The sequence below is a fragment of the Mastigoproctus giganteus genome, chromosome 6, assembly GCF_048544385.1.
Source record: "Mastigoproctus giganteus isolate SK-2022 chromosome 6, ASM4854438v1, whole genome shotgun sequence".
NCBI lineage: Eukaryota > Metazoa > Arthropoda > Arachnida > Uropygi > Thelyphonidae > Mastigoproctus > Mastigoproctus giganteus.
The window spans coordinates 21,118,702-21,145,479 of NC_143580.1; the positions used below are offsets into that span (position 1 = coordinate 21,118,702).

Sequence of the window (26,778 nt, forward strand, 5' to 3'; positions counted from 1 at the left end):
TTTTTTATGTGAGTTTTCTTCAGATCATCATATAGGCTAATTTTTCTCTTTTTTTTTTTTTTTTTTTGTTATTTTTTTTTATAAAATTTAACTTAACTGAATTCTGCATTGGATATTATCTTCAATAAAATTAGTTAACGTCTTTCCATTTCAATCCTAATAGCCGGCCTAGCCCTAGTTGCTTGCAGTGGAACAGCTTTCTTTCCCGCTGCTAAAATTAATTCTTTATTTTTTTTTATAATTGTTCTTACAGTTAAACTTGCAAAGTCCTAAATTATGGCACACATCTGCTAGTCTTTGACTGGAATCGATTCGCTTCAAAACGTCTAATTTAATTTTCAAATTCAGTCTTTTTCTTACATTTATAGTCTTCGTACTGCGCCAGACGTTGCTTTTCCATTCTTATCGGCCATTATTAACTCTTTGCAAATGTAGCTGCATTGGTTGCATGTGGTAATTGTGATACAATGTTTAAGTAAACTGTCCATTACGCACGATGTCTAATACTGTACTGAGTGATGACTAGACTTCGGATAAATGCGTATAACACAAATATTACAAGCAATATACTTTATCATTTTTTTAAAATGTTGATCTCGTAACTACGTAACAAGTTACTGTACTGCAATTAAATTAGCGCGCGAGAAAATTTCACTGAGCGTGGAAAAATTTCTCAAGTTGGCGTGGGAAACATTTTAATCGTATTTTTATATTCATTTTCAAGCTATCGACTCCATCAAATGAAACAATTTTGTTAAATATGCCAAAAATGCAATCTGTAAAAGAGCATTATAGTGATCTGTGACAGCGTTATAGTCAGATATGGGTTATAATATAAGAACAGCGTTATAGCGAATCAGCGTAAAGCGAATCACGTTATAACGGGGGGCCTGCTGTATATTATATCATTGTCAACACAAAATGAAGCAAATTCTAATGGTATTTATTCAACAAATACACAGCACTGCCATCACAATTACAGCCCAGCAGTTATAATTTATGATCCCCAAGAATAAATCAGAACAAAAAATGCTGTATATATCTAATTAATTGTTATTAATATAATATTCAATTCATTATCAATTAGAATAACTTTAGAATATTAACAATATTCTAAAGTTAATTCTGAGTTTGGACATAAATTTTATAACATCAGTCTTCAAACATGTCTTTAACTTCGTGTTGACACCATGAAAAATATTTTAATAAACAAGTATCCCAATACAAACCTTTTACCAGGTTCTTGTTCACTTGCATAACAAGTAAGAATGAAGATTACAAATTTGCCTTTTTCAAACAGCTGATGTCATGCCACAGGAGGTGTAAATGTAATCCAGTGTATAGTGTTCTCGCAGTCTATTGTTTTCAAGCACCCATATAATAAAATTGTCAGGACTAATGGAGCATGAGAGAGTTGGAAAGTTACTAGAGTATTATTTACAAAAATAAAAGATAGAAATTAATTTGTCACTTGTTTTCAGCAGGTTAGGAGAGCCAAACAGATAATGTATGACACACAATGTAATTTTAATTCTGTGCCCTATTTCTTTTTTTTTTTTTTTTTTTTTTTTAATATTGCTTAATACTGTAAAAAAAAACATATATTTCTACTGTAAACAATCAAGTTCAGACCCCCAGTTCATGAAGAACTAAGGGGTTTTCCAGAATTTATTTTAAGAAAAATTTTCCAAAATTTCATAATACTTGCTCTTAAACTGATGATTCAGTCTACTACAAATTCCTTTAAAATAAATTCTTTTTACTGTATAATATACATACAGTATTTTATAAGTTAAAAAAAAAAAAAAAAAAAAACGACCATTCACATTCTGCATACTGATAAATATAAGTAGGCAGCACAGAATTTTAAGTATTGCTGATATACCCAAAACTGCATATCTTCCTGCAGTCCTACATGAAGTTCTCAGAGAAGTGCAGATCAGATGCTAGAACAGCTCATGGGGATCTGTCAGAGATGTACAGAAATTTTTCCAGGCAGGGAAAGGAGGTAATTAATTATACCATGTATAAGGAAACAATTAGATTTTATTTTAAATACTGAATATAGTGCTGAAACCTCATTTTAGAAAGAATATGGATCTGTTGGAATGAGTGCAAAGAAAAGCAACAAGATTAGTAAGTGGGACACAGTAGGGTACTCTAACTAAACAAGATTTCAGTTCTGCCTATTGCATGTCTGGTAATTAGGAACCTGTGTGGGAACCTAACTGAAGTGTTTAGGGGTTTAAAGGGATTCAGCAAATTAAATGCTGATAGTATCCTTACTATTACTTGGATGACACATGATCCCACACATTCAGAGGATAATTTTAAATTCAAAAAGGATAGTTGCAGGAAAAAAAGTTGCTTTCAGCCAGATGACAACTTGATTGTTGAAAAAACTTCCAGCCAGTGCTGTTGGTTTTTTTTTTTAATGAAAATTCCATGCAATCAGAACCTATAACACTGAACAACAAATTCTGCGTCATTAGCATTAGCAGAGGCATATGATGCAAGAAAGCAAGCTTATGCAATATCAGCCAAAAAAAAAAAAAAAAAAACCTTCCACTTCACCCCTTCATTTGTTCGAAATACCTGTCCAGCTGAGCCAAAAATTTATTTAGGCTATCAACTTCCACAACAAGGGATGGAAGTCTGTTCCACCAACCAACTACCCACTGGCTAAAGGCAAATTTCTGCATATCTATCCTACATCTGTCTTTCCTCAATTTGAATTTGTGCATTCTCAGGTGATTATTCCAAGCAAGAGAAAGAATCCCATCAGAATTGAGCATGCTCAAACCATTCAAGGCTTTATACACCTCTATCAGATCACCTTGCCGGTGCCTAATCTCCAGACACTGTAATTTGCAAAACTTAAGCCTTTCTTCATAAGAGCAACCCTTTGTTCCATTCACTAATCTTGTTGCCCTTCTCTGTACTCGTTCCAGCAGCCCTACATCCTTCTTGAAATGAGGCCTCCAGACCTGTATACAGTACTCAAGGTGTGGCCTGACCATTGCTTTATACAAGAGAATAATGACCTCCTTATCCCTGCTAGAAAAATTCCTGTATATCATTGACAAGACACCATGAGCTACTCTTGCAGCCTGTCTGCACTGCTCAGAGAACTTCATATCTGCCTGCACAATTACCCCCAGGTCCTTTTCATTCTCTACCACTGTCAGTGTAGTACCACAGAGTTGATATGTTGCTCTGGGGTTGCTGTTTCTCATATGTAGTACTTTACATTTGTCAATGTTAAACTTCATTTACCACGTCTCAGCCCATCTGCTCAACCTTCCAGATCCTGTTGCAGCAGCATAGCGTCCGTAGTATCCTAAACAACCCTGCCAACCTTTGTATCGTCTGCAAACTTGGACATTAAGCTTGATATACTATCATCAATATTATTTATAAATACAGAAAACAATAATGGACCCAACACTGAACCCTGAGGAACTCCACTAATAACATTAGTCCACGATGAGCAGTGTCCATTGATTACCACTCTGTCTTCTCCCCCTCAACCACCCCTTTATCCATAGCAGCAATTTGCCTCCAATGCCACACTGCTCCAATTTGTGCAGCAGTCTTCCATGTGCAACAGTATCAAAAGCCATTCTAAGATCCAAGTATATAATATCAAAGTTATTCCCTGCATCCAGTTCTTTTGTGACTGCATCACAGTATCCAATCAAATTGGTCAGGCAAGACTTCCCCTTAACAAAACCATGCTGTGTCCGAGCTATAACTGAAGTCTTGTCTAGATGATCCTGTAGTGCTTCTTTAACCAGTGCCTCCATTAATTTTCCTGGAACAGAAGTTAAACTCACGGGTCTATAATTACTTGTGTCAGCCTTTGATCCTCCTTTGTGAATTATGGTCACATTTGCACATCTCCAGTACCTCCCCTAAGTCCAAGGAAGCTCTCGTAATTATGGCTAAGGGTTTGCTTACTTCCTTTGCTGCCTCCTTTAATATAACTGGATAGATCCCATCCACCCCAGGTGCCTTTCTTGTGTTTATCTTCAACAATTTCTGCTCCACTTTACTCTCAGTTATTACAAGATTATCTAGCTTACTGCCAGAGTTGAATACACCTCTGGCATTCCCCTCGCTGAATAACTCCTCAAATGTTGATGCAAAATATTCATTTAGTTTGTTAGCTACCTGAGCAGGAACATCAACAGTTGAACCATCGATATCAAGTGGACCAATCTGATTCATCCCCTTCCTTCTAGAGTTTACATAAGTAAAGAACTCTTTGCTGTTTTTCTTTCCATCCCTTGCAAAATTTCTCGTAATCTGCCTTCGCCTGCCTAACCTCTTTGTAACTTGGTTACAGATCAACGTATATGTATCCCATGCATTTTTCTTCTCTGCCATATGTCTCATTAGTTCATCTGACATCCATTTAGGCCTAAACCTTGAACAATATTTCTTAGTTGGTATGTAAAGCGTGTGTGTGTGTGGTTAGTTGTTTATTGGCGCATTAGCTGCTATGGCTGTAGTGCGCCTATTCGTAGTTATATCAGAAAATAATAAAGAACGTAACAATTCAAATTCATTTCAATTATGAGAGCTATTCATAAAAGATTATACACTCTAATTTGTTTCAGAAAGCAGAAAAGTTCCTTAATATTGGCCTCCTCTCCTATGATATGATGTAGTGCCAGCAGTTCTTGAAGATTAGCCAGATTTTGAAGTGTTGAAGTACGATGTTGATAGTGTGGACAGCCAATCAAAATATGTTTGACTGTTAGATGTTCAGAGCAGTGTGAACACTGAGGAGGATCATTGCCGGTGAGTAAATGGAGGTGAGTCAGATGGGCATGCCCTATTCTTATCTGTGCGAGTACCACTTCTTCTCGCCGAACTGTCTGAGTGCATGAGTGCCATAATTTTGGGTCCTGTTTCAATTGAAAAAGTTTGTTATTTGTTTCTTTATGCCATAGCTCTGTCCACTGTGCATGGTATGCCGTTTGAATTATGATATTATAATCAGATGCTGGAATGAAGGCAGAGGTTAAGTCTATGGTTGATGGATTTTTAGCAGATATATCAGCTAGTTCATTTCCTTTTATGCTTGAATGTGCCGGAATCCAGAAAAACTTCACTAGTTGTTGATGGTGTTCAATTTGCAATAGCAAACTCCTGATTTTCATTAAAATATGGTGATTCATTTGAGAGGGATTCTGCATTGCTCTAATTGAGCTGAGAGAGTCAGTGTAAACTATATATTTTGCAGATGGGTGGAGAGTCAAATTTTCTAAAGCTAATTGTATTGCATACAGTTCTGCTGAAAAGTTACTATACTCAGGTGGAAGAGAAGCTGATATGATAGCCGAGGAAGCACTGCTGCTGCTCCAACAGCTGAAGGAGATTTGGAACCATCCGTATATACCGGCAAGAAGTCAGCACAGCTTTGAAGATGGCTAGCATGGAGTTGTTGCACATTCAGGGTCGGTAGGCGATTCTTTCCCCATTGTAGAAAATAAGTATCACAAGTCAGTTGAGGAAAGGGGGTCCACGGAGGATGAGAGTAACACTTTATCTGTTGCCTATTGTGGAGAGGGACATACCAGTACTGTGATATTTCAAGGAGCCGTAGGCCAGCTGGTCGGATTTTACTTGGTTTATTTCTATAGAGATTAACTAGTGGTTGATTAAAAAGGTATGGCTGAATAGGATGTAAAGAGCAAGTCTGTATTTTGACTGCGTATTTAAGTAACAGCATTTTTCTGCGGAGATGCAGAGGGGGCTCATGAGCTTCAATGTATAGACTATGAGTTGGAGATGTCCCATAAGCACCAATTGCAATCCGCAGTGCATTATGTTGAATAGGATCCAGCCAGCGTAGTACACTCCTTCGGGCAGAATCATAAACTGGAGCACCATAGTCTAAACGGGATCTGATCAAGGCTCTATATAAGAGCAGCAAAGTTGTACGGTCTGCTCTCCAAGAATGGGCAGATAAAGCTCTTAGCATGTTGATCTTTTTGAGACAGGCAGTACGTAATAATTTAACATGCTCAAAGAAGTTCAGCTTACTGTCCAGGATTAGTCCCAAGAATCTGATATTGCTGGCAATCGGAATGGTGATATTTGATATCCGAAGTTCAGGATCCGTATGCAGTTTGCGTTGATTGCAAAAGTGGATCGCAACTGTTTTCTGTTGGGAAAGACGATATCCATTGAGCTCAGCCCACCTTTGTACTTTATTGAGAGACATCTGCAATTGCCTTTCAACAGATCTCATATTCTGTGAATGGCAAGAAAGAGAGAGATCGTCAGCGTAAAGGTACGCCTCTACAGTATTTGGGAGTTCTTTTGTGATAGAATCAATTCGGAGGGCAAACAGGGTTACACTCAAAACTGACCCTTGTGGTACTCCTTCTTGCAAGAATGTAGTAGAAAGGGAATTTTGATATCGCACCTGGAAAGAGGAAGTTCCTAATAAATATAGGCAGGTTGCCAAGGAGGAAGCTGCTCTTGAGGAAGTTCCTAATAAATATAGGCAGGTTGCCACGGAGACCATGATTATGCAGGTCACAGAGAATTCCATAACGCCAGGTTGTATCGAATGCCTTCTCTATATCTATGGAGACCATAACTAGGTGTTCGTTTTTAACAAAGGCATTGCGAATTTCGGATTCAGCCTTGATCATCAGATCAAAGGAGGACCTGTTTTGGCGAAAGCCATGCTGACTATTACTTAGTAATGTTCGCTTTCAATGATCCAAGTGAGTCGACTGTGGATCATTTTTTCAAGAATTTTACCGAGGCAACTGGATAGAGATATTGGCCTGTAACTATTAGGATTGCAGGGGTCTTTTCCAGGTTTCAAAAAGGCCAGAACTATAGCATGGTGCCAAGAAGTGGGATAAACATTTCCCAGAAGATTCAGTTAAAGAAGGCTAGTAGCATTTGTAAGTTTTTCTCATCAAGGTGCTGTAACATAACATAATATATCCCATCTGGCCCAGTGGCACTGTTGCATGTTGTTCTGATGGCTTGCATAAGTTCACTGTATTGGAGCGGCTGGTTATATGGAAGTAGCAGTGAAGTTCGAAAGTTGATGTGTCTCTATTCTGTGGTGGTCTTAGTTTTCTGAAATTCCGGCGTGTAAGTGGAAGCAGCTGAGACGTGAGCAAAAGTTTTGCCTAAAGCATTTGCTATATCCAGAGGAGCAGAGACGTCTAGGCCATTGCAGGAGAGAATTGGGGAAAGGAACAGTTGGAAACTTCCCAGAAAGCTGCCTAATTTTCTTCCATATTAATCATGGGTTCATGTTTCTATTGACAGTTGATGCAAACCGAGTCCAAGAATCTTTCTTGGCTTGTCTTTGAATGCGACGAGCTTTAGCCTTTAGTTTCTTGTATTTAATAAGATTAACTGTAGTTGGAGTTCGACGAAATAAATTCCATGCTTTATTTTGTTCTTTCTTCGCTTTTGTGCATTCCTCATTCCACCAACAGTTGAAATGGTGTCGAGACTTGGAATTTGATATTGGAATTGAGCTTTTAGCTGCAAATAAAAGGCAGGAAGTGATACAGCATTAGTAGAGGCATTTGATGCAAGAAAGCAAGCTTATGCAGCATCAGCCAAAAAAAAAAAAAAACAAAAAAAAACCACTTCCACTTCACCCCTCTGTTCGCTCGAAATACCTGTCCAGCTGAGCCTTAAACTTGTTTAGGCTATCAACTTCCACGACCAGGGATGGAAGTCTGTTCCACCAACCAACCACCCGCTGGCTAAAGGCAAATTTCCGCACATCTATCCTACATCTGTCTTTCCTCAATTTGAATTTATGCCCTCTCAGGTGATTATTCTGAGCGAGAGGAAGAATCCCATCAGCATTGAGCATGCTCAAACCATTCAAGGCTTTATACACCTCTATCAGATCACCTCGCTGGTGCCTAGTCTCCAGACACTGTAATTTGCAAAACTTAAGCCTTTCTTCGTAAGAGCACCCCTTTGTTCCATTCACTAATCTTGTTGCCCTTCTCTGTACTCGTTCCAGCAGCTCTACATACTTCTTGAAATGAGGCCTCCAGACCTGTATACAGTACTCTAGGTGTGGCCTGACCATTGCCTTATACAATGGAATAATCACCTCCTTATCCCTGCTAGAAAAATTCCTATATATATCACTGACAATACACCATGAGCTACTCTTGCAGCCCGTCTGCACTGCTCAGAGAACTTCATATCTGCCTGCACAACCACCCCCAGGTCCCTTTCATTCTCTACCACTGTCAGTGTAGTACTACAGAGTTGATACGTTGCTCTGGGGTTGCTGTTTCCCATGTGTAGTACTTTACATTTGTCAATGTTAAACTTCATTTGCCACCTCTCAGCCCATCTGTTCAACCTTTCCAGATCCTGTTGCACCAGCATAGTGTCAGCAGTGTCCTTGACAACCCTGCCTACCTTTGTATCGTCTGGGATGCAGTTGTATAATTTTTTTGTCCAGTGTGATTGCTGACTGAAATTTGTCCCAATTAGCTTTAGAGAATTTCCATTTTCTGCAGGGTTCATCTAATGGTGGTTGTGTATTCATCAGATTACAAACAATTGGAAAATGATCACTGCCCGTGGGATTATCCAGAGCGGACCATTGCATGATTGAAAACAGTATCGGGGAGCAAATCGATAGGTCAATGGCAGAAGTCTGTCCATTAGGTAACTGTATATGGGTGTGCGAACCACTGTTAAGAAGAGTGAGGTTTTGTTTTTCCAGTAAAGTTTCGATCAGTCGGCCGCGTCTGTCTAATTTAGATGATCCCCATAAAGGGTGGTGGCCATTGAAATCCCCTAACAGACAGATAGGGGAGGGTAGCTGTAATAAAAGTTCCTTAAGATCATTATAAGAGTAAGAATGATTTGGTGGGAGATAAACTGAGACTAGAGTTAAAGCAGTCTGAGTAATCAGACGCACAGCGACAGCTTCGATTTGGGTTTGGAGAGTAATTTGCCTAGCTGGAATCCTTGTGTTAATTAAAATAGCTACACCACCACGAGCAGAATTGGATGTATTCCGATCTAATCGATAGATTGAGTAGTTTTTTATGGAAATGGAAATTTGCAGAGTTAAATAGGTTTCTTGCAGGCAGAAACCAACTGGAGAGTGGCGGTTAATTAAGTAATGAACGTCGTCAATGTTGCCGCGAAAACCTCTGCAATTCCATTGCAAGATGTTAGGCATTATTTGAATTTAGAAGAAGAAGCTGTACCTGACGTGGCTGTCTTATGGCGTTCTGGCTTTGATTTGTCTCTTTTTGGAAATGTAGGGCGACCTGTGTCCATATCTTCTTCTTCTACAAATATTTCCAGAATCGGATCTTCCTGTTTGGATGAATACTCTGGATGCATTGATGTGTCCTGAATAATCTTTTTTGAAGATGAACTAGGATTATTTGAAATAGTAGCAATCACTGGTGGAGGAGGAGATTTTACTGGAATCTTAAGAGGCGTATTACTTGCTTGGTCTGAGTGCTTCACGGTATTGGACTCGTGCTGAGAGAGGACAGCTCAAGCCCAGTCGGAGATTGATGTTATGTGGAATGGTAACTTCAGTTTGCGTGGCTATTGTCTGATATTTTTTTGCGATACTGGCATAGGTACGGTTATGTGTATTGGGTGCAATTAATTTTCTTGCTTCCTGATAACTAACTTTATTTTCAACTTTATATTTCACAATTTTTTTCTCTGTTTTCCATCTCTCACATGTCTCAGAATAGGCCGGATGGTTGCCTTTGCAGTTGGGACAGATCATTTCTTTCACCGAACAATCACTTTGAATGTGATCGGAAGATCCACAGTTGGGACAAACTGGGTTGCTTCTGCATGTCGTTTGAGAGTGGCCATACTTTTGGCATTTGTAACATCTCAATGGATTGGGTATGAAAGGACGAGTGTGGCAAAGAAGATATCCTGCTTTTACTGATGAGGGCAGATTTGGACTGTTAAATGTGAGAATGATATTTCTGGTAAGTATGAGTATATTGTCTCTTTTCACCATAATTCTTTTTACAGCGATTACATTTTGTTCATGAAGCTCTTCCTTAATTTCTTCCTCCGTCACATTCATCAGGTCCCAACTAGATATTACACCCTTTGATGTATTTAGGATTGCATGTGGAGTTACGTTAACTGGAATACCAGCAAAATTTGTAATTTTTAGTAGTTTTTCAGAATGCCTGTGGTTTAGAGTTTCAACAAGTAAGTCCCCTGATTGCAGTCTCTTAACAGTCTTGGGAGACCCTGCAATACTTTCCAGATTTTTTTGGATTAGAAAAGGGGATAGCTTACTGAGAGGCTGTTCTGATAGTGAGTGCATTATTAAAAATGCTGGTAAGTCTGTCACCGAGAGATTGATTTTCAACCTCTTTGCTTTTGATGAATCATGTTAATGTCCGGTATCTGGCCGATAGCTTGTCGACTCTATGGATGGAAACATATTTTTTTCCATGTTGGCTCCTCTTAGCCCTGGCAGATGGACTTTTCTGCCAAGGTTACCGGCCCCGCCACGGGGAGGCAGGAGCAGTGCCTGGTGTGACCAGGCGAAGTTAGTAGGAGTTAGTCTATTAAATATGAAAAAAAGAAAGGTTACTTTCCTTTCTTGCTCTCGATCAGTACTTTTCAAAAAAAGAGCTGCTATTAAATAAAAGGATTTATTAAGGAGAAGAACATAAAAGAGAACTAAAATTCACCTTTTGAGAATAGCAGTGAAAGCACAGTGAAATCGCTCAGTCGCAATCGCTTGGCACCCGGGGCCGGTATGTAAAGCCTAGTAGCCTCCAATATATGTTCTTTGATTGCTTCCCATTTTGGATTTGCTGTTGGTAACACCATCAGTTGGTCCCACTGTATAGAATTTAAATACTGTCTCAGACCATCGTAGTCGCCTTTACGAAAGCAATAACCCTTCCTTTTACCTCTAATGGTAGTTACCTCTTTGAGTAAATCCCACTTCAGCACACTGTGATCACTGCCACCTAGTGGTTCCTTTATCTACAGATTCTTAATGCATGAAGAATCACTACTGATAATCAAATCAAGATTATTACTCCCTCTAGTTGCCTCCCGAACATGCTGATATACAAAACAATATCCAATAAATCCACAAAAGCCTTGCTAGTATGTGTGAGTGACCAACCCACAAATTCCGGTCACTATCTGGGAAATTAAAATCCCCCATTATAAGACTCTCTGATTTACTGGCCCACTTGATTTCCCTGTACAGTTTCTTATTATACTCAGAGTCATTAGACCTATAGCACACTCCTACTCTCAATTTTCATCTCCCAATGTTTACGTCACACCAAACTGACTCGACACTGCAATGTCCAGCGATGTCGACTGGCTTCACTTCCTTGGATTTTATGTGTTTCTTAACTAATAGCATAACCCCTCCTCCCTTCCTATCCTGTCTATATTTTCTGAACACACTGTACTCCCCAAATTCCAGTTCTGCATTCCTTATATCTGTGTGACACCATCTCTGATATCCCAACAATATCCGCCTTGATGCTTTGAGCAATACCTCAAATTCATCAAATTTATTTACCAGACTCCTAGCATTGGTGTACACGCAAGTATACATGCACCTGTTCCTATTCTTAGCTACCCTAACACAACCCATGTGTTTACTTGTACTGCAATGACTCCCAGCAGTCTGAAATATCCTGCATCTTGTTTTCCAGGCTTCTGCTCATTCCAATAGAAGCAGTGCAAGAATCACTTTCACCTCTGCCAGTGAAATATCTTGTTATGACCCAGAATTTGTTAAAACTTACATGAAAGTAAGTTTACTTTATAGATTTTAGGGTGCTCAACACAGAAATAGTGCTTAAAATGGCAGATTAGCTCTTGTTTTCAAAAAAAGTAGTTTTTTATATTTATACAAGGTACACTGAAAGGATACAATTCATGGAATACCTGGTTCCTGGGCAATTCAACGCTATCACTCCTCTCGCTAGTGTACAAACCCACCATTTGGCAGGCATATAGGTACACTGCATTCACGTAGATGGTAATTTGATGTCAGTATGGATAAATATCATGAGTTAACCTACTCTTGAAAGAGGGATGATAGTGGGTGCCCGATGGGGTGCTGGATCACTTTATCACACAGGTGGTACAGAAATTGCACTATCCCCTTTCAACAGTATCAAGAGAGTATCGGGAATACACCATTTCTCTGGAGGCCTCATTTTAAGAAGGATGTAGAGCTCTTGGAACGAGTACAGAGAAGAGCAACAAGATTAGTATTGATAATTAATGGATGCTGCTCTTCATGGACTAATGTTATTAGTGTAGTCCCACAGGGTTCGGTGTTGGGTCCTTTGTTGTTTTGTATATTTATCAATGATATTGATGAAGGTATATCAGGCTTAGTGTCCAAGTTTGCAGATGACACAAAGGTTGGCAGGGTTGTTAATGACAATAATGGCAGTGTGCTACTGCAACAGGATCTAGATAATTTGAGCAGATGGGCTGAGACGTGGCAACTGAAGTTTAACCTTGACAAATGTAAAGTACTGCATATGGGTAGAATTAACCCCAGAGAAACGTACCAACTGTGTGGTACTACACTTAAGGTGGTAGAAAATGAAAAAGACCTGGGAGTAATAGTGCAATCAGATAGGAAGTTTTCTGAGCAATGCAGACAGGCTGCCAGGGCAGGTCATGGGGTTTTGTCAATGATATATAGGAATTTTGCTAGCAGGGAAAAGGAGGTGATTGTCCCTCTGTATAAGGCAATGGTCAGGCCACGCCTTGAGTTATACGTACAGGTCTGGAGGCCTCATTTTAGGAAGGATGTAGATTTGCTTGAGCATGTACAGAGAAGGGCAACAAGATTGGTGAGTGGAACGAAGGGATCCTCTTACCAAGAGAGGCTTAAGTTCTGCAAATTGCAGTGGCTGGAGATTAGGCACGCAGTTGTTGTTGTTTGGTTTTTAGGAGCATTAGCAACTAAGGCCATATTGCTCTGGGAATATGCGGTGGTCATTCCCTTGACCTTTCCGCATCTGGTGGTGACGGACTCGAACCCCGGTCTAATCAAGAAGCATGTGCTACGCACTGCTGCTCCTTCCCACCTGGCTATGGAGGTGCCAAGACTAGGCACCTGCACAGTGATCTGATTGAGATGTATAAGGCCTTGAATGGATTGAGCACGCTGAATTCTGATGGGATCCTTCCACTTGTTCAGATTAAGAACCTAAGGGGGCATAAATTCAAATTAAGAAAAGACAGATGTAGAATAGATGTGCGGAAATTTGCCTTTAGGCAACGGGTGGTTAATTGCTGGAACAAAATTCCATCTGTCATTGTGGAAGTTGATTCGTTAAATAAATTTAAGGAGGAACTGGACAGGCATTTGGAGGGAATGATGTGATTTTTTTTTTTGGCTGATGCTGCATAAGCTCATACACTTGCTTTCTTGCATCACATGCCACTACTACTACTATTAATGAATGGAACAAAGGGTTGCTCTTACGAAGAAAGGCCTAAGTTTTGCAAATTACAGTGTCTGGAGACTAGGCACCTGCGAGGTGATCTGATTGAGGTGTATAAAGCCTTGAATGGTTTGAGCATGCTCAATGCTGATGGGATTCTTCCTCTTGCTCAAAATAATCGCCTGAGAGGGCATAAATTCAAATTGAGGAAAGACAGTTGTAGGATAGATGTGCGGAAGTTTGCCTTTAGCCAGCGGGTGGTTGATTGCTGGAACAAAATTCCATCTGTCGTTGTAGAAGTTGATAGCTTAAATAAATTCAAGGCAGAACTTGACAAACATTTGGAGCGAGTGGATGGGTAAAATAAAGGGTTTTTTTTTTTTTTTTTTGGCTGATGCTATATAAGCTTGCTTTCTTGCATCAAATGCCTCTACTAATGGCATCATATGCCATTAGTATGATGCAATAATATGCCTCTACTAATGCCTTTCTTTTGGCAACAATCCATTTAAATTAAGGTTCTCAATGACTGCATGATGCTTGATTCTCTCAATAGTCACCATCTTCATTTACCTTCCTTGCTTAACTGGACTACTCTGTTAAGGTGAATACAGTTACAAATCTGAAATTTTCTGTGAACCTACAAGAAGAGTCACAAGCATAGATTGGCAATATTGTCATTCATGAAAATCTTTGTAATCCATATTGGGCTAAAAACTTTTAGCTCCCCTTCCTCATACACATATGTACATTACATAATGTATGTTAATCTGTATTTACTGTTCAGACTAGGATGAAAGCTTACCAAAGTATGACTCTGGAAATATCTGTGCTATGGAAGTATTAACTTAACCTTCTCTACTTCTGAACTCTTTTCTTTTTTCCTTTATCCCACCTGTGCTATCCAAATATGTCAAATTCAAATAAAAAAAAAAAATCTCCAAATATTGTAGAACCATAAGGAAATTTCTGATGATACCAAACTTGGAATTCTTTTTAGACTTATAACTAGCAGAGTTTCATCCATTTGCTATAAAATATAAATAAATAAGACCTAACTTGTAAATTCTTAGTAAATTATATTCCAATGGTAATAGATTTGCTGGGCTTGGTGTATTAAGTTCCAATAATAGTTGAAGGAGAAATGATAAAAAAATTAGTTAAGATAAACTAATTTTTGTTTTTAAATACATTGTCATAATTTCTGGTAGTACTTCATATACTGTGCGAAAAGAAAAAAGCATTTCATATAACTTTAAAAACTGAACCAATATTTAAGTGACTTACTTCATATGCAACTGGAAGAAGAATATTATGGAATATAGCCAAGTAATCAGCACTTCCCAATCCTGTCTGGAATATAAATATTAATTTTCTGAGATATCAAAATTACATTTTTGCAAATATCATTATCATTTATTATTATTATTTATCATTCATCATTATTATTTATTTTCTCAATAAGGAAAAACGAAGTTTGAGAGCTTTATAGCCCTTAAACTTTATTAGTCTATGATACTATACACCTTTTGGTATCTTTTATATTGTGCAAATAAGTCAAAACTAGTTAGCTATCATATATATTCACCCACCAAGGAGAGGCCATGTAGCCTTGAAACAGTTCTGCCTGAGTGCTGGCACTAACTGAAAGTAACAGTAAATTTCTGTATAAGAGCCAGGCAACTCAGAAAGGATTCACAACATGAGATATTGTATAATGATGCCTTATTCACAAACTTTGATTTGCTTCAAATGCAGCCATGTTACAATGGTGAATATATACAACTACATTACTGTTTGAATTTTTCTGTGGCTTGAGACTTTATAATCCTTAAACTTTATTAGACAGTGGATTAAAAAAGAATCTTTCAACAGTTATTTTATTCACATAACATCTTAAGAATTTACTGGATATATGTTTTATACATAAACATGCGATATGATTACTCTTCCTGTTTATTCCATTTTTTATATATAAGCCATAGCACAGCTGTTCTTCACAAACCCATCATTACATTAACAAATGACACTGATGCCTAAGTCAATTCTTAGACTCTGGAATATGTAAACAGCAGCTATGGAGTACTGAAAGTAAATGAGTTGCTTGGATGATTTGACTCTGTTGAATCATTAGAGAAAAGTCAGCATTTAGCACAGAAACAGAGGTTGCCAGTGGGAAATTTAATGGAATCTCTGATTTGAGTCATCAATGATCTGACTCAAGCAATGAATGTCCAAGAAATAAGGGATGTCAAGAGCAAGCACAGACCCTAAGGCAAACAATCTCATTGGGTCAGCCCACTCTCCATAAATGTCAGGACTAGAGCATTCAGCCACCCGAAGTCCAGCAAGGCTGTTTGTAGCAAACTGATACACTGTTCATTTTTAGTAAACTGATATGAATGATTAAATGATTTGGTGTGGTGGGGGGGAATGGTGATGCATTTCAGTTTAGGTATTAAGTAAATAGTATTAGCATTGGTAATATGATGCAAGGAAGCAAATCTCATATGATGCAAGCCAAAAAAAAAAAAATTAATTTTCCCATTCCTTGCAATAATTTATCCAAAACTCTAAACATATTCAAACCACCCACCTCCACAACATCAGGTGGAAGTTTATTCCAACACCTAATTACTCTTTGATTGAATGCAAATTTCCATGACTATTCTGCAACTAACCTTCACTAAATATAAATTTATGCACCAAGGTTATCACCATTTAGTGTACTTAACACTTTTAAAAGCCTTATACACTTCCATTAGTGTCAACCATGCAGATGTCTAGTTTCCAGAGAATGCAATTTACAGAACCTCAGTCTTTTTTGGTAAGAATATCCTTTTGTGCCTCTAACTAATCTTGTAGCTCTTCTGTGCACTCTTTACAACAGATCTAGGTCTTTTCTGAAATGAAGTTTACAAACATGTACGTAGTATTCCAGGTGGACCTAACCATTGCCTTATACAATGGGATAATCACCTCATTGTTGCTTCTGGAAAAAATTCCTGTATACCATTGACAGAACTAGTAGGGCTTGTTATCAGCTTGTTTGCACTGCTCCGATGATTTCGCTGGACTGTACAATTACCTCTAGATATTTTTCATAACATTCTATTTTGGTGGTTATTACCACCAAAGTGGAATGCTATTCTAGGATTACTGCTACCCAATGCAGTATCTTGCATTTATCACTGTTAATCCTCAACTGACATTTTCCTGTCATCTACTTAGTTTATCTAAATCATCTTGAAGCATCATACCTCAATTATTGTCATTAACAGTTGTCCCACTTCTGTACCATCAGCAAACTCAGAAATCAGCTTGAAATACCAACATCAATATCAGTTAGGGATTCAACACTGACTCTTATGATACGTCACTCATCACACTGATCCCCAAAAGGTAGTGGCCACTCTTTGTTGCCTACCACTTAAAAAATCTAAGTAGATTATGTCAAAATCATTCCTCACATCCAGTTCCCTTGTGATACACTCATAATAGCAAATCAGATTGGTGAGGCATGATCTCCGTTTAACCAACCCATGCTATGATTAAATGGCTCCACTGCTATTAAGATTATTTTGTATTACTTCTTTAACTACTGATTCTATTATTTTCTATAGCACAGAGGCTAAACTTACAGGTTTGCAGTTATCCACTTTACCCTTTGAACTACCCTTTTGAATAGGAGATACAGTTTCACATTTCCAATCTGCAGGTACTTTTCCTGGATTAAGGATGCTCTCATTATTATCGTTAAAGATTTAACTACCTCTTTTGCAGCTTCTTTTAATATAATTGGATAGATTTCATCAACCCCAGGAGCTTTGTTCACTTTTAGCTGCAGCAATTCTCTACCACCTTACTTTCTGTAATTATAAATCATTCAACTCCCAGATGGTATAAGACATATTTCTGCTAACTCCATCTGTAAAAACTTCATATGTGATGTCAAGGCAAAATATTTATTTGGTTTATTAGCAATCTGTATAGGATTACCTGCAGTTATAACATTCGCATCCAGCAAACCAATGTGATTCATCCCTTTCCTTATAGTGCAAAGAATTACTCCCTGCTTTGCTTCACATTCTTAGCCAAAGACTTCTCATAATCTTCCCTGGCCTGCATAACTCCCCTTTTACTTATTGTAGAACACCATTCTCTGACAAGTTATAATCATCCCATGCATTTTTCTTCTCTGTCGCTAAACCCATCACTTCTTTGACAATCTATTTTGGTCAAAATCCTGAACAATATTTCTCAACTGGTATAAATGCTTAGTGACCTCTATGATTCTCTTTCTGACACCTTCCTTAGTATCTACATTTTTTAATATCAGTTGGTATCTGAAGAGTTTATAAAATGTCCGAGCTCATTATAATCACATTTTAAACACAAAATCCCTTCCCTTTACCTATGAGAGTAGTTATTTCTTTTACTTCAGATTCTTAATAGATGATGAATCACTACTGATAACCATAACAAGAATCCTGCATTCCCTTGTTGATAACATTCTGGTGTAGAAAGCAGTCACCAGCAAATAGAGAAATATTTTGCTTCTGAGTGAGCTGCCAACTCATAACTTCCAATATATAACTGGAAAGTTAAAATACTCCATGTTAAGGTATTCTAATTTGATGCTCAAATCAATGTACAGGCGTTTGTTATACCCATTAAAGTCATTTGGCCCATAGCAGATTCCAACTCTCATTTTTGTTTTCCCATTGTTTATATCACACCAGAGTAACTCACTATTATAATGGCAACCAGCGACTACTGGCTGTACTCTTTCAGAGTATATGCTTCTTAACCAAAAGCATTCTCCCCCTCCATCCCTTTCTGTCATGCGTGTTCTTTCTGTGTGCATTATCATATTTGAATTCTGCATTTCCAATAGAGCAATACCACGTTTCTGTTATATGTCAGTATTTGATGCCTTAACCAATTTGTAAAATTTATTGCTACAACCCTAGCATTAGCAGATAAGAAAAAAAATTTGTGAATGTTTGTGTTTTAGCAACTCTTACATAGCCTATGTAATTGCAGTCCCATGTGGACCACACCCAGCAGGTGGGGTCCACATGGGACTTCTGCTTTTCAGACTACTGGATATCAAAATAGAAGCAATGCAAGAGTCAATTCTACTTCTTCTTATGGCTGTCATTAAATTATTAACTGTGTATTCCCCCAGAACTAACAGTTTTCTGAACCACTTAATACTGCCTCAAGTTGACAACATAGCCAGTGATATGTTGCAAAATAACAGGTATATTAGTGACTCCCTCAGCACCTGTAGTAGCCAGCACAAAATTTGCGGGATAATGCTGCATAATTGAGAAAAATTGAACCAACCAATCAAAAACAAAGGATGTTATCATTATTTATTCCTGGAAGAAGTGACTATTTCCATTACTGAAATTGCAATAATGAATTTCTAATATTTAATATAGTAAAAATATATGGCTTGGCTAATATATGTAAGTGAAGACACTTGGAATATTTGGGTTACATATCTGTTTTTTCGGCCAGCAGATGCAGTGAATATTGCAATAGGTTTAGTATAAGGTTGCCATTTTTCTCCATTCAAACCTGGGGACAAAATTAGCTTCAACAAATAACATTCTTTATTTGCAGGGACAGAATTAAATAATATATTAGTATTAGTAATGGCCACATGGTGCAAGGAAGCCTATGGCTTAAGCTGCACCAGCCAAAAAAATAAAAAAAATAATAAATAATAATAAAAAAATAATTAACAATAATAATAAAATAACAAAAAATAAAAAAATAATAAGAATAAAATAATAATTAATAAATAAGAGAAAAGGAAATGGACAATCTAAGCATTTTCCAGCTGACCTTTGAATTTCCCCAAACTGTCAGCCTCTACCACCCATGTAGGTAACTTATTCCAGTAATTTATAACTTGCTGGCTAAAATAAAACTTCCTGCAATCCAGTCTAAACATCTCCCACTGTAACTTGAAATTATGGCCTCTAGTTCTAGAATCATTTATAACTGTGAAAATTTTGTCCTCATTCATTTTGTTTATGCCTCTCAGAGCCTTAAACACCTCAATCAAGTCTCCTCTAAAATGCCTAGTTTCCAAGCTTTGCAACCCACATATTCGACGTCTTTCCTCATGGACGCCCTTTTGCCAATCTCACCAAGCGAGTTACCCATCTCTGGACCCTTTCAAGCAGCACAATGTCTTTCTTTAGGTGAAGTCTCCATACCTGAACACAGTAATTCCAAGTGTGGTCTAACAGAAGCCTTATACAATGGTATTATGACGTCCTTATCTCTACTAGCAATTGTTCGATACATAATTGATAGGACACCACTGGCCGTCCTTGCAACCTGTCTACAATGTTCATAGAACTTAAGGTCTGACCATATTGTAACACCCAGTCCCTTTACTACCAGCTTTAGTTCAACTCCACCAAGTGTATAAGTTATTTTGAGGTTACTGTTCCCCAGGTGCAATACCTTACATTTTGCTGGATTAAAGCATAGCTGCCATTTTTCTGACCATCCCTGAAGTCTATCTAGGTCATTCTGAAGAAGCTCTGCTTGGCAGCGATCATTAATTACTCTACCAATCTTTACATCATCTGCAAATTTAGACATCACGCCCTCTATCCCTTCATCAATGCCATTTATGAAAATCAAAAACAACAGTGGTCCTAATACTGATCCTCGGGGAACCACACTTCTTACATCAACCCAATCTGAGAAATAACCATTTATCACAACGATCTGCCTCCTACCCTGAAGCCATCCAGCTATCCATTTAAGGACTTTCCCTGTGATTTCAACCTGTTCCGGTTTATAAAGTAACCGCTCATGTGGACAGAGTCAAATGCTTTGCTGAAATCCAAATAAACAATGTCAAAATTATCCCCAAAGTCCAGCTCTTGAGTGACCCTGTCAAAATAGCTAACCAGATTAGTTAAACATGATTTTCCCCTTAAAAAACCATGCTGAATATCCTTCAAAATTCCATTTCTATCTAAATGATCTTGAATTCCAACTCTGATAATTGTCTCCATGATTTTCCCTACTACTGGAGTTAGACTAATCGGCCAGTAATTTCCCACTTCACTTTAGAACCACCCTTATGCATTGGGGATACATTGGCACTTTTCCAATCCAACGGAATCACTCCCCACTGCTCAACTTTTCTACATCCAGCTGCAGTAGTACTCTGCCATTACTGTCATTAACAACTCAGCTAACCTTAGTATCATCTGCAAACTTGGATATTAAGCCGGATATATCTTCATCAATATCATTGATAAATATACAAAACAACAGTGGGCCCAACACAGAAACATGAGGAGCTCCACTAATAACATTAGTCCACGAAGAGCAGCATCCATTAATTACCACTCCCTGTCTTCTCCCACACAACCACCCTTTTATCCATTGTAGCAACTTGCCCTTAATACCATACTGCTCCAATTTGTACAGTACTCTTCCATGCGCAACAGTGTCAAAAGCTTTCCTGAAGTCCAAGTATATAATATCAAAATCATTTTTTGCATCTAGTTCCTTTGTAACCACATAATAGTATCCAATAAAATTTATCAGACAAGACTTTACCTTAACAAACCCATGCTGTGTCTGAATTATTACTGCAGTCTTGTCTAGATGATCCTACAATGCTTCTTTAACCAGTGACACCATTATTTTCCCTGGAACAGAAGTTAAACTAACTGGTCAGTAATTACCTGTGTCACTCTTAGATCTCCCCTTTGTGAATTGGAGATACATTTGCAGATCTCCAGTCCGTGGGGACTTCCCCTGAGTCCAAATATGCTCTCATAATTATGGCTAAGGGCTTGCTAACTTCCTTTGCTGCCTCCTTTCATATAACTGGATAGATTCCATCCACCCCAGGTGCCGTTCTTATGTTTAACTTCAACAATTTCTCCTCCACTTTGCTCTCAGTTATTATAAAGTCATTAAGTAGCCTGTTACAGTTTTATAAACTTCTGGCATTTTCCTCTCTTAATAACTCCTCATGTGTGAATGTAGATGCAAAAACTCATTCAGTTTGTTAGCTATCTGACCAGGATCATCAACAGTCGAACCATCCATATCAAGGGGATCAATCTGATTTATCCCCTTCCTTCTAGAGTTTATATAATTAAAGTCCTTGCTGTTTTTCTTAGCATCCATTGCCAAAGATTTCTCATAATCTGCCTTTGCTTACCTAACCTCCTTTGTGACTTGATTACAGACTAGCTTATATCTACCATGGACTTCTCTATAGCCCGATAAATTATATATGCATCCCATGCATTTTTCTTCTCTGCCACGAGTCTCATTAGTTCAAATGACATCTATTTAGGCCTAAACCTTGAAAAGTATTTCTTAACTGGTATGAAAAGCCTAGTAGCTTCCACGATTAATTCCTTGAATGCTTCCCACGTACAATTTGCTGTTGGTAACATCATCTGTTGATCCCACTATATAGAATTTTAAAACTGTCTGAGACCTGCAGTCACCTTTCTGAAAGCAAAAACCCTTTACGCCTGATGGTAGTAATATTCTAAAATAAATCCCACATCAGTACACTGTGATCACTGCCACCCAGTGGTTCCTTTATCTCCAAATTCTTAATGCAACTCTCTCTGGTCACCTCTCGAACATGTTGCTATAGAAAACAATCATCCAATAAATCCACACAAGTCTTGCTAATGTGTGAGTGACCAACCCACAAGTTCCAGTCAAATATCGGGGAAGTTAAAATCCCCCCATTATAAGAGATTCTGATTTACTGACCCACTATTTTTTTATACAACTGTTCATTGTACTCATAATAGTCATTAGGTCTATAACATACGTCTACCCTCATTTTTGCTTTCCCAGTGCTTATGTTACACCAAACTGACTCAACATTGCACTGTCCATCTACGTCAACTGAATGCACTTTGGAAGATTTTGTGTTCTTAACAAACAAACATAACCCTCCTCCCTTCCTATACTGTCTATCCTTTCTATACACATTGCACCCCCAAATTCCTATTCTGCACTGCTTATATCTGTGTGACACCACACGGATATAAGCAGGCTCTGATATCCCAACAATATCCGCCTTTGGTGTCTTGACCAGCTCTTCAAATTCATCAAATTTATTTCCTATACTCCTAGCATTGGTGTACATGCAAGTACAGTAAACCCCCGCTATTCGCGGTATCTGTATTCGCGGTTTCGCATATTCGCGGTCGCTGATTTAATATAAAATGAAACCTAAAAAAAATGTGAATTTAAAGTGCCGTGAACATTTTCCGCCATAAAAAACATGGACGTGGCTAAAATTACCTTTCGCAGTCAAAACAGCGTTCAGTAGGTGGGGGGAGAGGGGTGACAAAATCGCGAGCGTGGATGTTTCTCGCTAATCTTTGTTTAGTATGTGTTATGCGCTTGTCATGGAAGGTTTCGTCATTTGCTTTTAATTTATATGCTTATAAACTGAATAAATTCATCAATTTATAAATTTATAAGCTTACAAAAGTGATAAATCTACCATTTTGCAGTGTAAAACAGAGTTTTTTGAGTATGTTAATGGAAGAAAGTGACTTTATTGTGGCAAAGTTCTTTCTAACCCATACAAAAATATGGCTACGAATAACAAGGGAAATGTGAAAAGATCAAAGAAGGTGATAACATTAGTGAATAAAATTTCTAATGGTGAAAGTGTCTCCTCAGTGGCAAAACATTATAAAATCAATGAGTCAACGGTACGATCAATCAAGAAATCGGAAGAAAAAATCCGCCGTAGTGTCCGTGAAAACGCGCTAATTGGTTCAAAAATTTGTTTTGTAACTCGTGATGTTATATTAGAAAAAATGGAAAAGGCTTAAAATCTGTGGATAGAAGACCGAACTCAAAATAAAATTCCATTAAGTTCACTCATCATTCGTGAAAAGGCAAAACTCCTTTATCAACACTTTAGCGAAACTGGTGATAGCACTGGTGGGATAAGTTTTTTAGCTAGCAAAGACGCTGGTTTCAAAGATTTGTTTGAAATTTCTAATAAATATTACATTTAATATTAAATTGTTTCTTATTTTCATTTCGATGCCATATGCTTGCATTTCACTATGTGCTGTCTATGTACATAGTCATATTATGATGGTACATATAATACATACATAGACAAAATTTTAGACTAGTTTTTCTTATATATTTCATACTTTGGAACAGAACCCCTTTATTACTATGGGAGCTATAACTCAGTATTCGCGTTTTCGGTATTCGCGGCATTTCTCAGGAACGTAACCCCCGCGAATAGCGGGGGTTTGCTGTATACATGCACCTGTTCATAATCTTAGTTACCTTAATACAGCCCATGTATTTATTTGTTCCATGATGACTCCCACCAATTCCTGAAACTCCCAGCACCCTGCCCTCCAGGCCATTGCTCATTCTAATAGAAGGAGGGCAAGTGTCTAATTTCTTGACACTCTCTGCATCTAGCACACAGAGGCATCCTAATTGGCTGGATTATGTCCTGTTCCAGAAAGATCTGCAAACACTTCACAAATCGCACATTTTTTTAGGCCATGATGCATTGGAGAATCCAATACACTCTAGATACTTTCAAACGGGGATAGCGCAATTTCTGTACCACCTCAGCGATAGAGTGACCAATGTGTCTGGCACCCACTATCATCCCTCTTTCAAATTAGGTTAACTCACAACGTTTATCCATACTGACATCGAATTACCATCTACGTGAATGCAGTGTACCTATATACTTGCCAAGTGGTGGGTTCATCCACTAGTGAGAGGGGTGACAGAGTCACATTGCCCAGGTATCCCATGAATTCTATCCTTTCAGTGTGTACAAAGTATCATACATGTCACAAAGTGAGCCAAGGATACTACAAACAGTTCTACAGTAATTGTGCGATGGTGCATGGAGAAAATAAAAAAAAAAAGGCTGGAAAAGTGGAAAAGCTTTGGGGAATTGGTACTTGCATCATGACAATGCACTGGCACACTTGTTGTTTTTCTAACTTCCCTTTATCCAAATAATAGTTGCAATTTCTAGTTTCTTGCCAAAACTATTGGATGCAATTTCTGTCCATGCATATTTCCACCTCTGTTGTATCATGACATTTCTATTGCATCTTTGTCTGAAGATAAAGACAACTGATTAGCATCTTACTCCTGCTCTTAACTCTTGCACTGATGATGATGTAGGTAAATACATTCTTATCATACCAAGTTCATTCCATTCAATGGTCCCCACCTACTGGCAGAAAGAGGTTAGAAGAATTCTGAATAATCTTGATACCACAAAGTTCTGATGGAATTTCTCCAGTTATCCTTAAAACCTGTTAATTCTTTTTTGTTTCTCTTTTTGCACTTTCTAATTCCAAAACAATGGAGAAATCTATCAAATGTCAACTCAAACTATCCAAAAATGTTCCATAAAATTTAACTTTGTTAATAACTGCCAACATAGGTTCTGTCAGTCCACTAGTGATATCTTGGTCTTTATTACTTATTTTTTATTAGACTACACAGAAAAGTTTGGAAAAACTCAAGAAGTTGCATTCTATGGGCTTATGTTTGGCTTAAGTTCTAAGCAAATTTCCATCTTATGGTCTGCCTTTTGACTTTTCCAAATGGAAAGCCAGTTTCCTCTTTCACTGCTCACTGTATTAACTTCTCAACAGATGCCTGGAATTCTCTAAAGGGTCTATTTTTTTTAACTATTAACCTCTTGTATATTAATGACCTCCCATTGGCTTGAAGTCCTATCCACAGTTCTCCTAATGACAGTAACCTACATTCTACCTTCTAGTTTGATAAACCCTCTGCTGAAACAGATACAACCTCTTGAATATCCACCTCTGTTTAAATGCCGATGATCACTCCATAATTTTCAGTGGGCGAAAGAAACCCTAGTTAACTTCAATCCTTCTAAAATGCTTACCTCTCAAAAAAAAAAAAAAAAAATCAGATGTTTCCATGTTCATCTTCAACAACACTCTGATTTCCAGGCAAGATCACATCTTTACTGGAGATAACTCTTACTTTTATCCTGTCGTATCCCTTCCTGGATAAGGTAGGATAAAAGTGAGGGTCAGAAACTGTTTAGAAAGAAGAAAAAAAAGTCTTTCCCTCTTAAACAGCTCCTAATCTGTAGAAATCTCTCTCTTTTAAACTCTTTTTTTAGAGTCTATCCAAAAACAGGGTGGTCAGTTTAATTAATGATCCATCCTTCCACTACTTATCACACAGAGGTTCAGTTTCTGCTGCATGCCTTTTCTATAGATATTTCCAGGGACATACTTCCACCATTCTTCCAAACCAGTCAAAACATGTTCATTTAATAGTCAACATCCATTCACAGTTTAACTCCAAACTCACTGAACAAACTTTTCATCATTTATCCTCTCAAATTCTGTCCTTTGGAACAATCAGCCATCTTATTTATATACCAAGCAAATGTAACTACAGAATCAAGTCCAAAATCAACAAGTATCTACTATCTTAGGTAAACGATAACCTGTTATGTTTGGGGTCATCAAGGGGGAGGAGAAAATAAAAGTCTCGAAATGTAATGTAATACTCCCTAACTTGATAAATCCAAATTTAATATGAAATCTAAATTTTGTACCACAATTAAAACATGAAATTCAACATCACACATGTGATGTTGAATTTCAATGATGATGAATGACAATATATATATCAACTGTATCATACAACTTACTTTTTTTTCATAAAAATAATACAGAAAATGAACAACCTAGTTAAAATTAATTTTTTCACAGAAAATGTGTGACATTAAGTATTATGCACTCTAATTTAAACATTAACTAATTACCATTGGTAATCCAGCTGATTTTGAGGCATTATATATCTAATTTTACAAATCTTACTATCTGAACAGCATGAGTTAAAATATTAATATAATGTAATAGAATGAACTTTAAGAGGCAATTATATAGCTATAAGTCCAGATAAAAATTCTTTTAACTATGTATTCCATACCTCATTTAAAGGTACATTAATGTTATAACCAGTGCCTTTTCCTTCTCCAACATAATCATAATTTGATTCACGGAGTTCAGGCCAAAAGTCTCCATGTTCATACCGATGTATAGAAAAATATAAAACCCTAGTAAAATATACACATAACATTAAAAATTGAGAAAAATGCAATACTAATTACGAAATTTAATTGAATTATATTTCATTATATTTGAAATATACAACTTTTCATAGGGTATGTGGGGGGGGGATAAAAATAATAAAAGTGATAAACCAACTGACATTTTAT

The 26,778-nt window shown here is 37.6% G+C and overlaps 1 protein-coding gene across 5 annotated transcripts in view; it reads right to left on the reverse strand.

The window, feature by feature from the left end:
* Window positions 1-26,778, reverse strand: part of LOC150084061 (protein deacetylase HDAC6-like) — a 463,437-nt gene that overhangs the window by 269,691 nt on the left and 166,968 nt on the right. For all 5 annotated transcript variants that reach the window (XM_090375877.1, XM_090375876.1, XM_090375878.1 and 2 more), the window contains 2 exons: window positions 26,490-26,616; window positions 14,757-14,822 (listed from right to left, as the gene is read on the reverse strand). In XM_090375877.1, coding sequence (XP_090232003.1) covers window positions 14,757-14,822; window positions 26,490-26,616 — 193 coding nt within the window. The remainder of the gene's footprint in view (window positions 1-14,756; window positions 14,823-26,489; window positions 26,617-26,778) is intronic.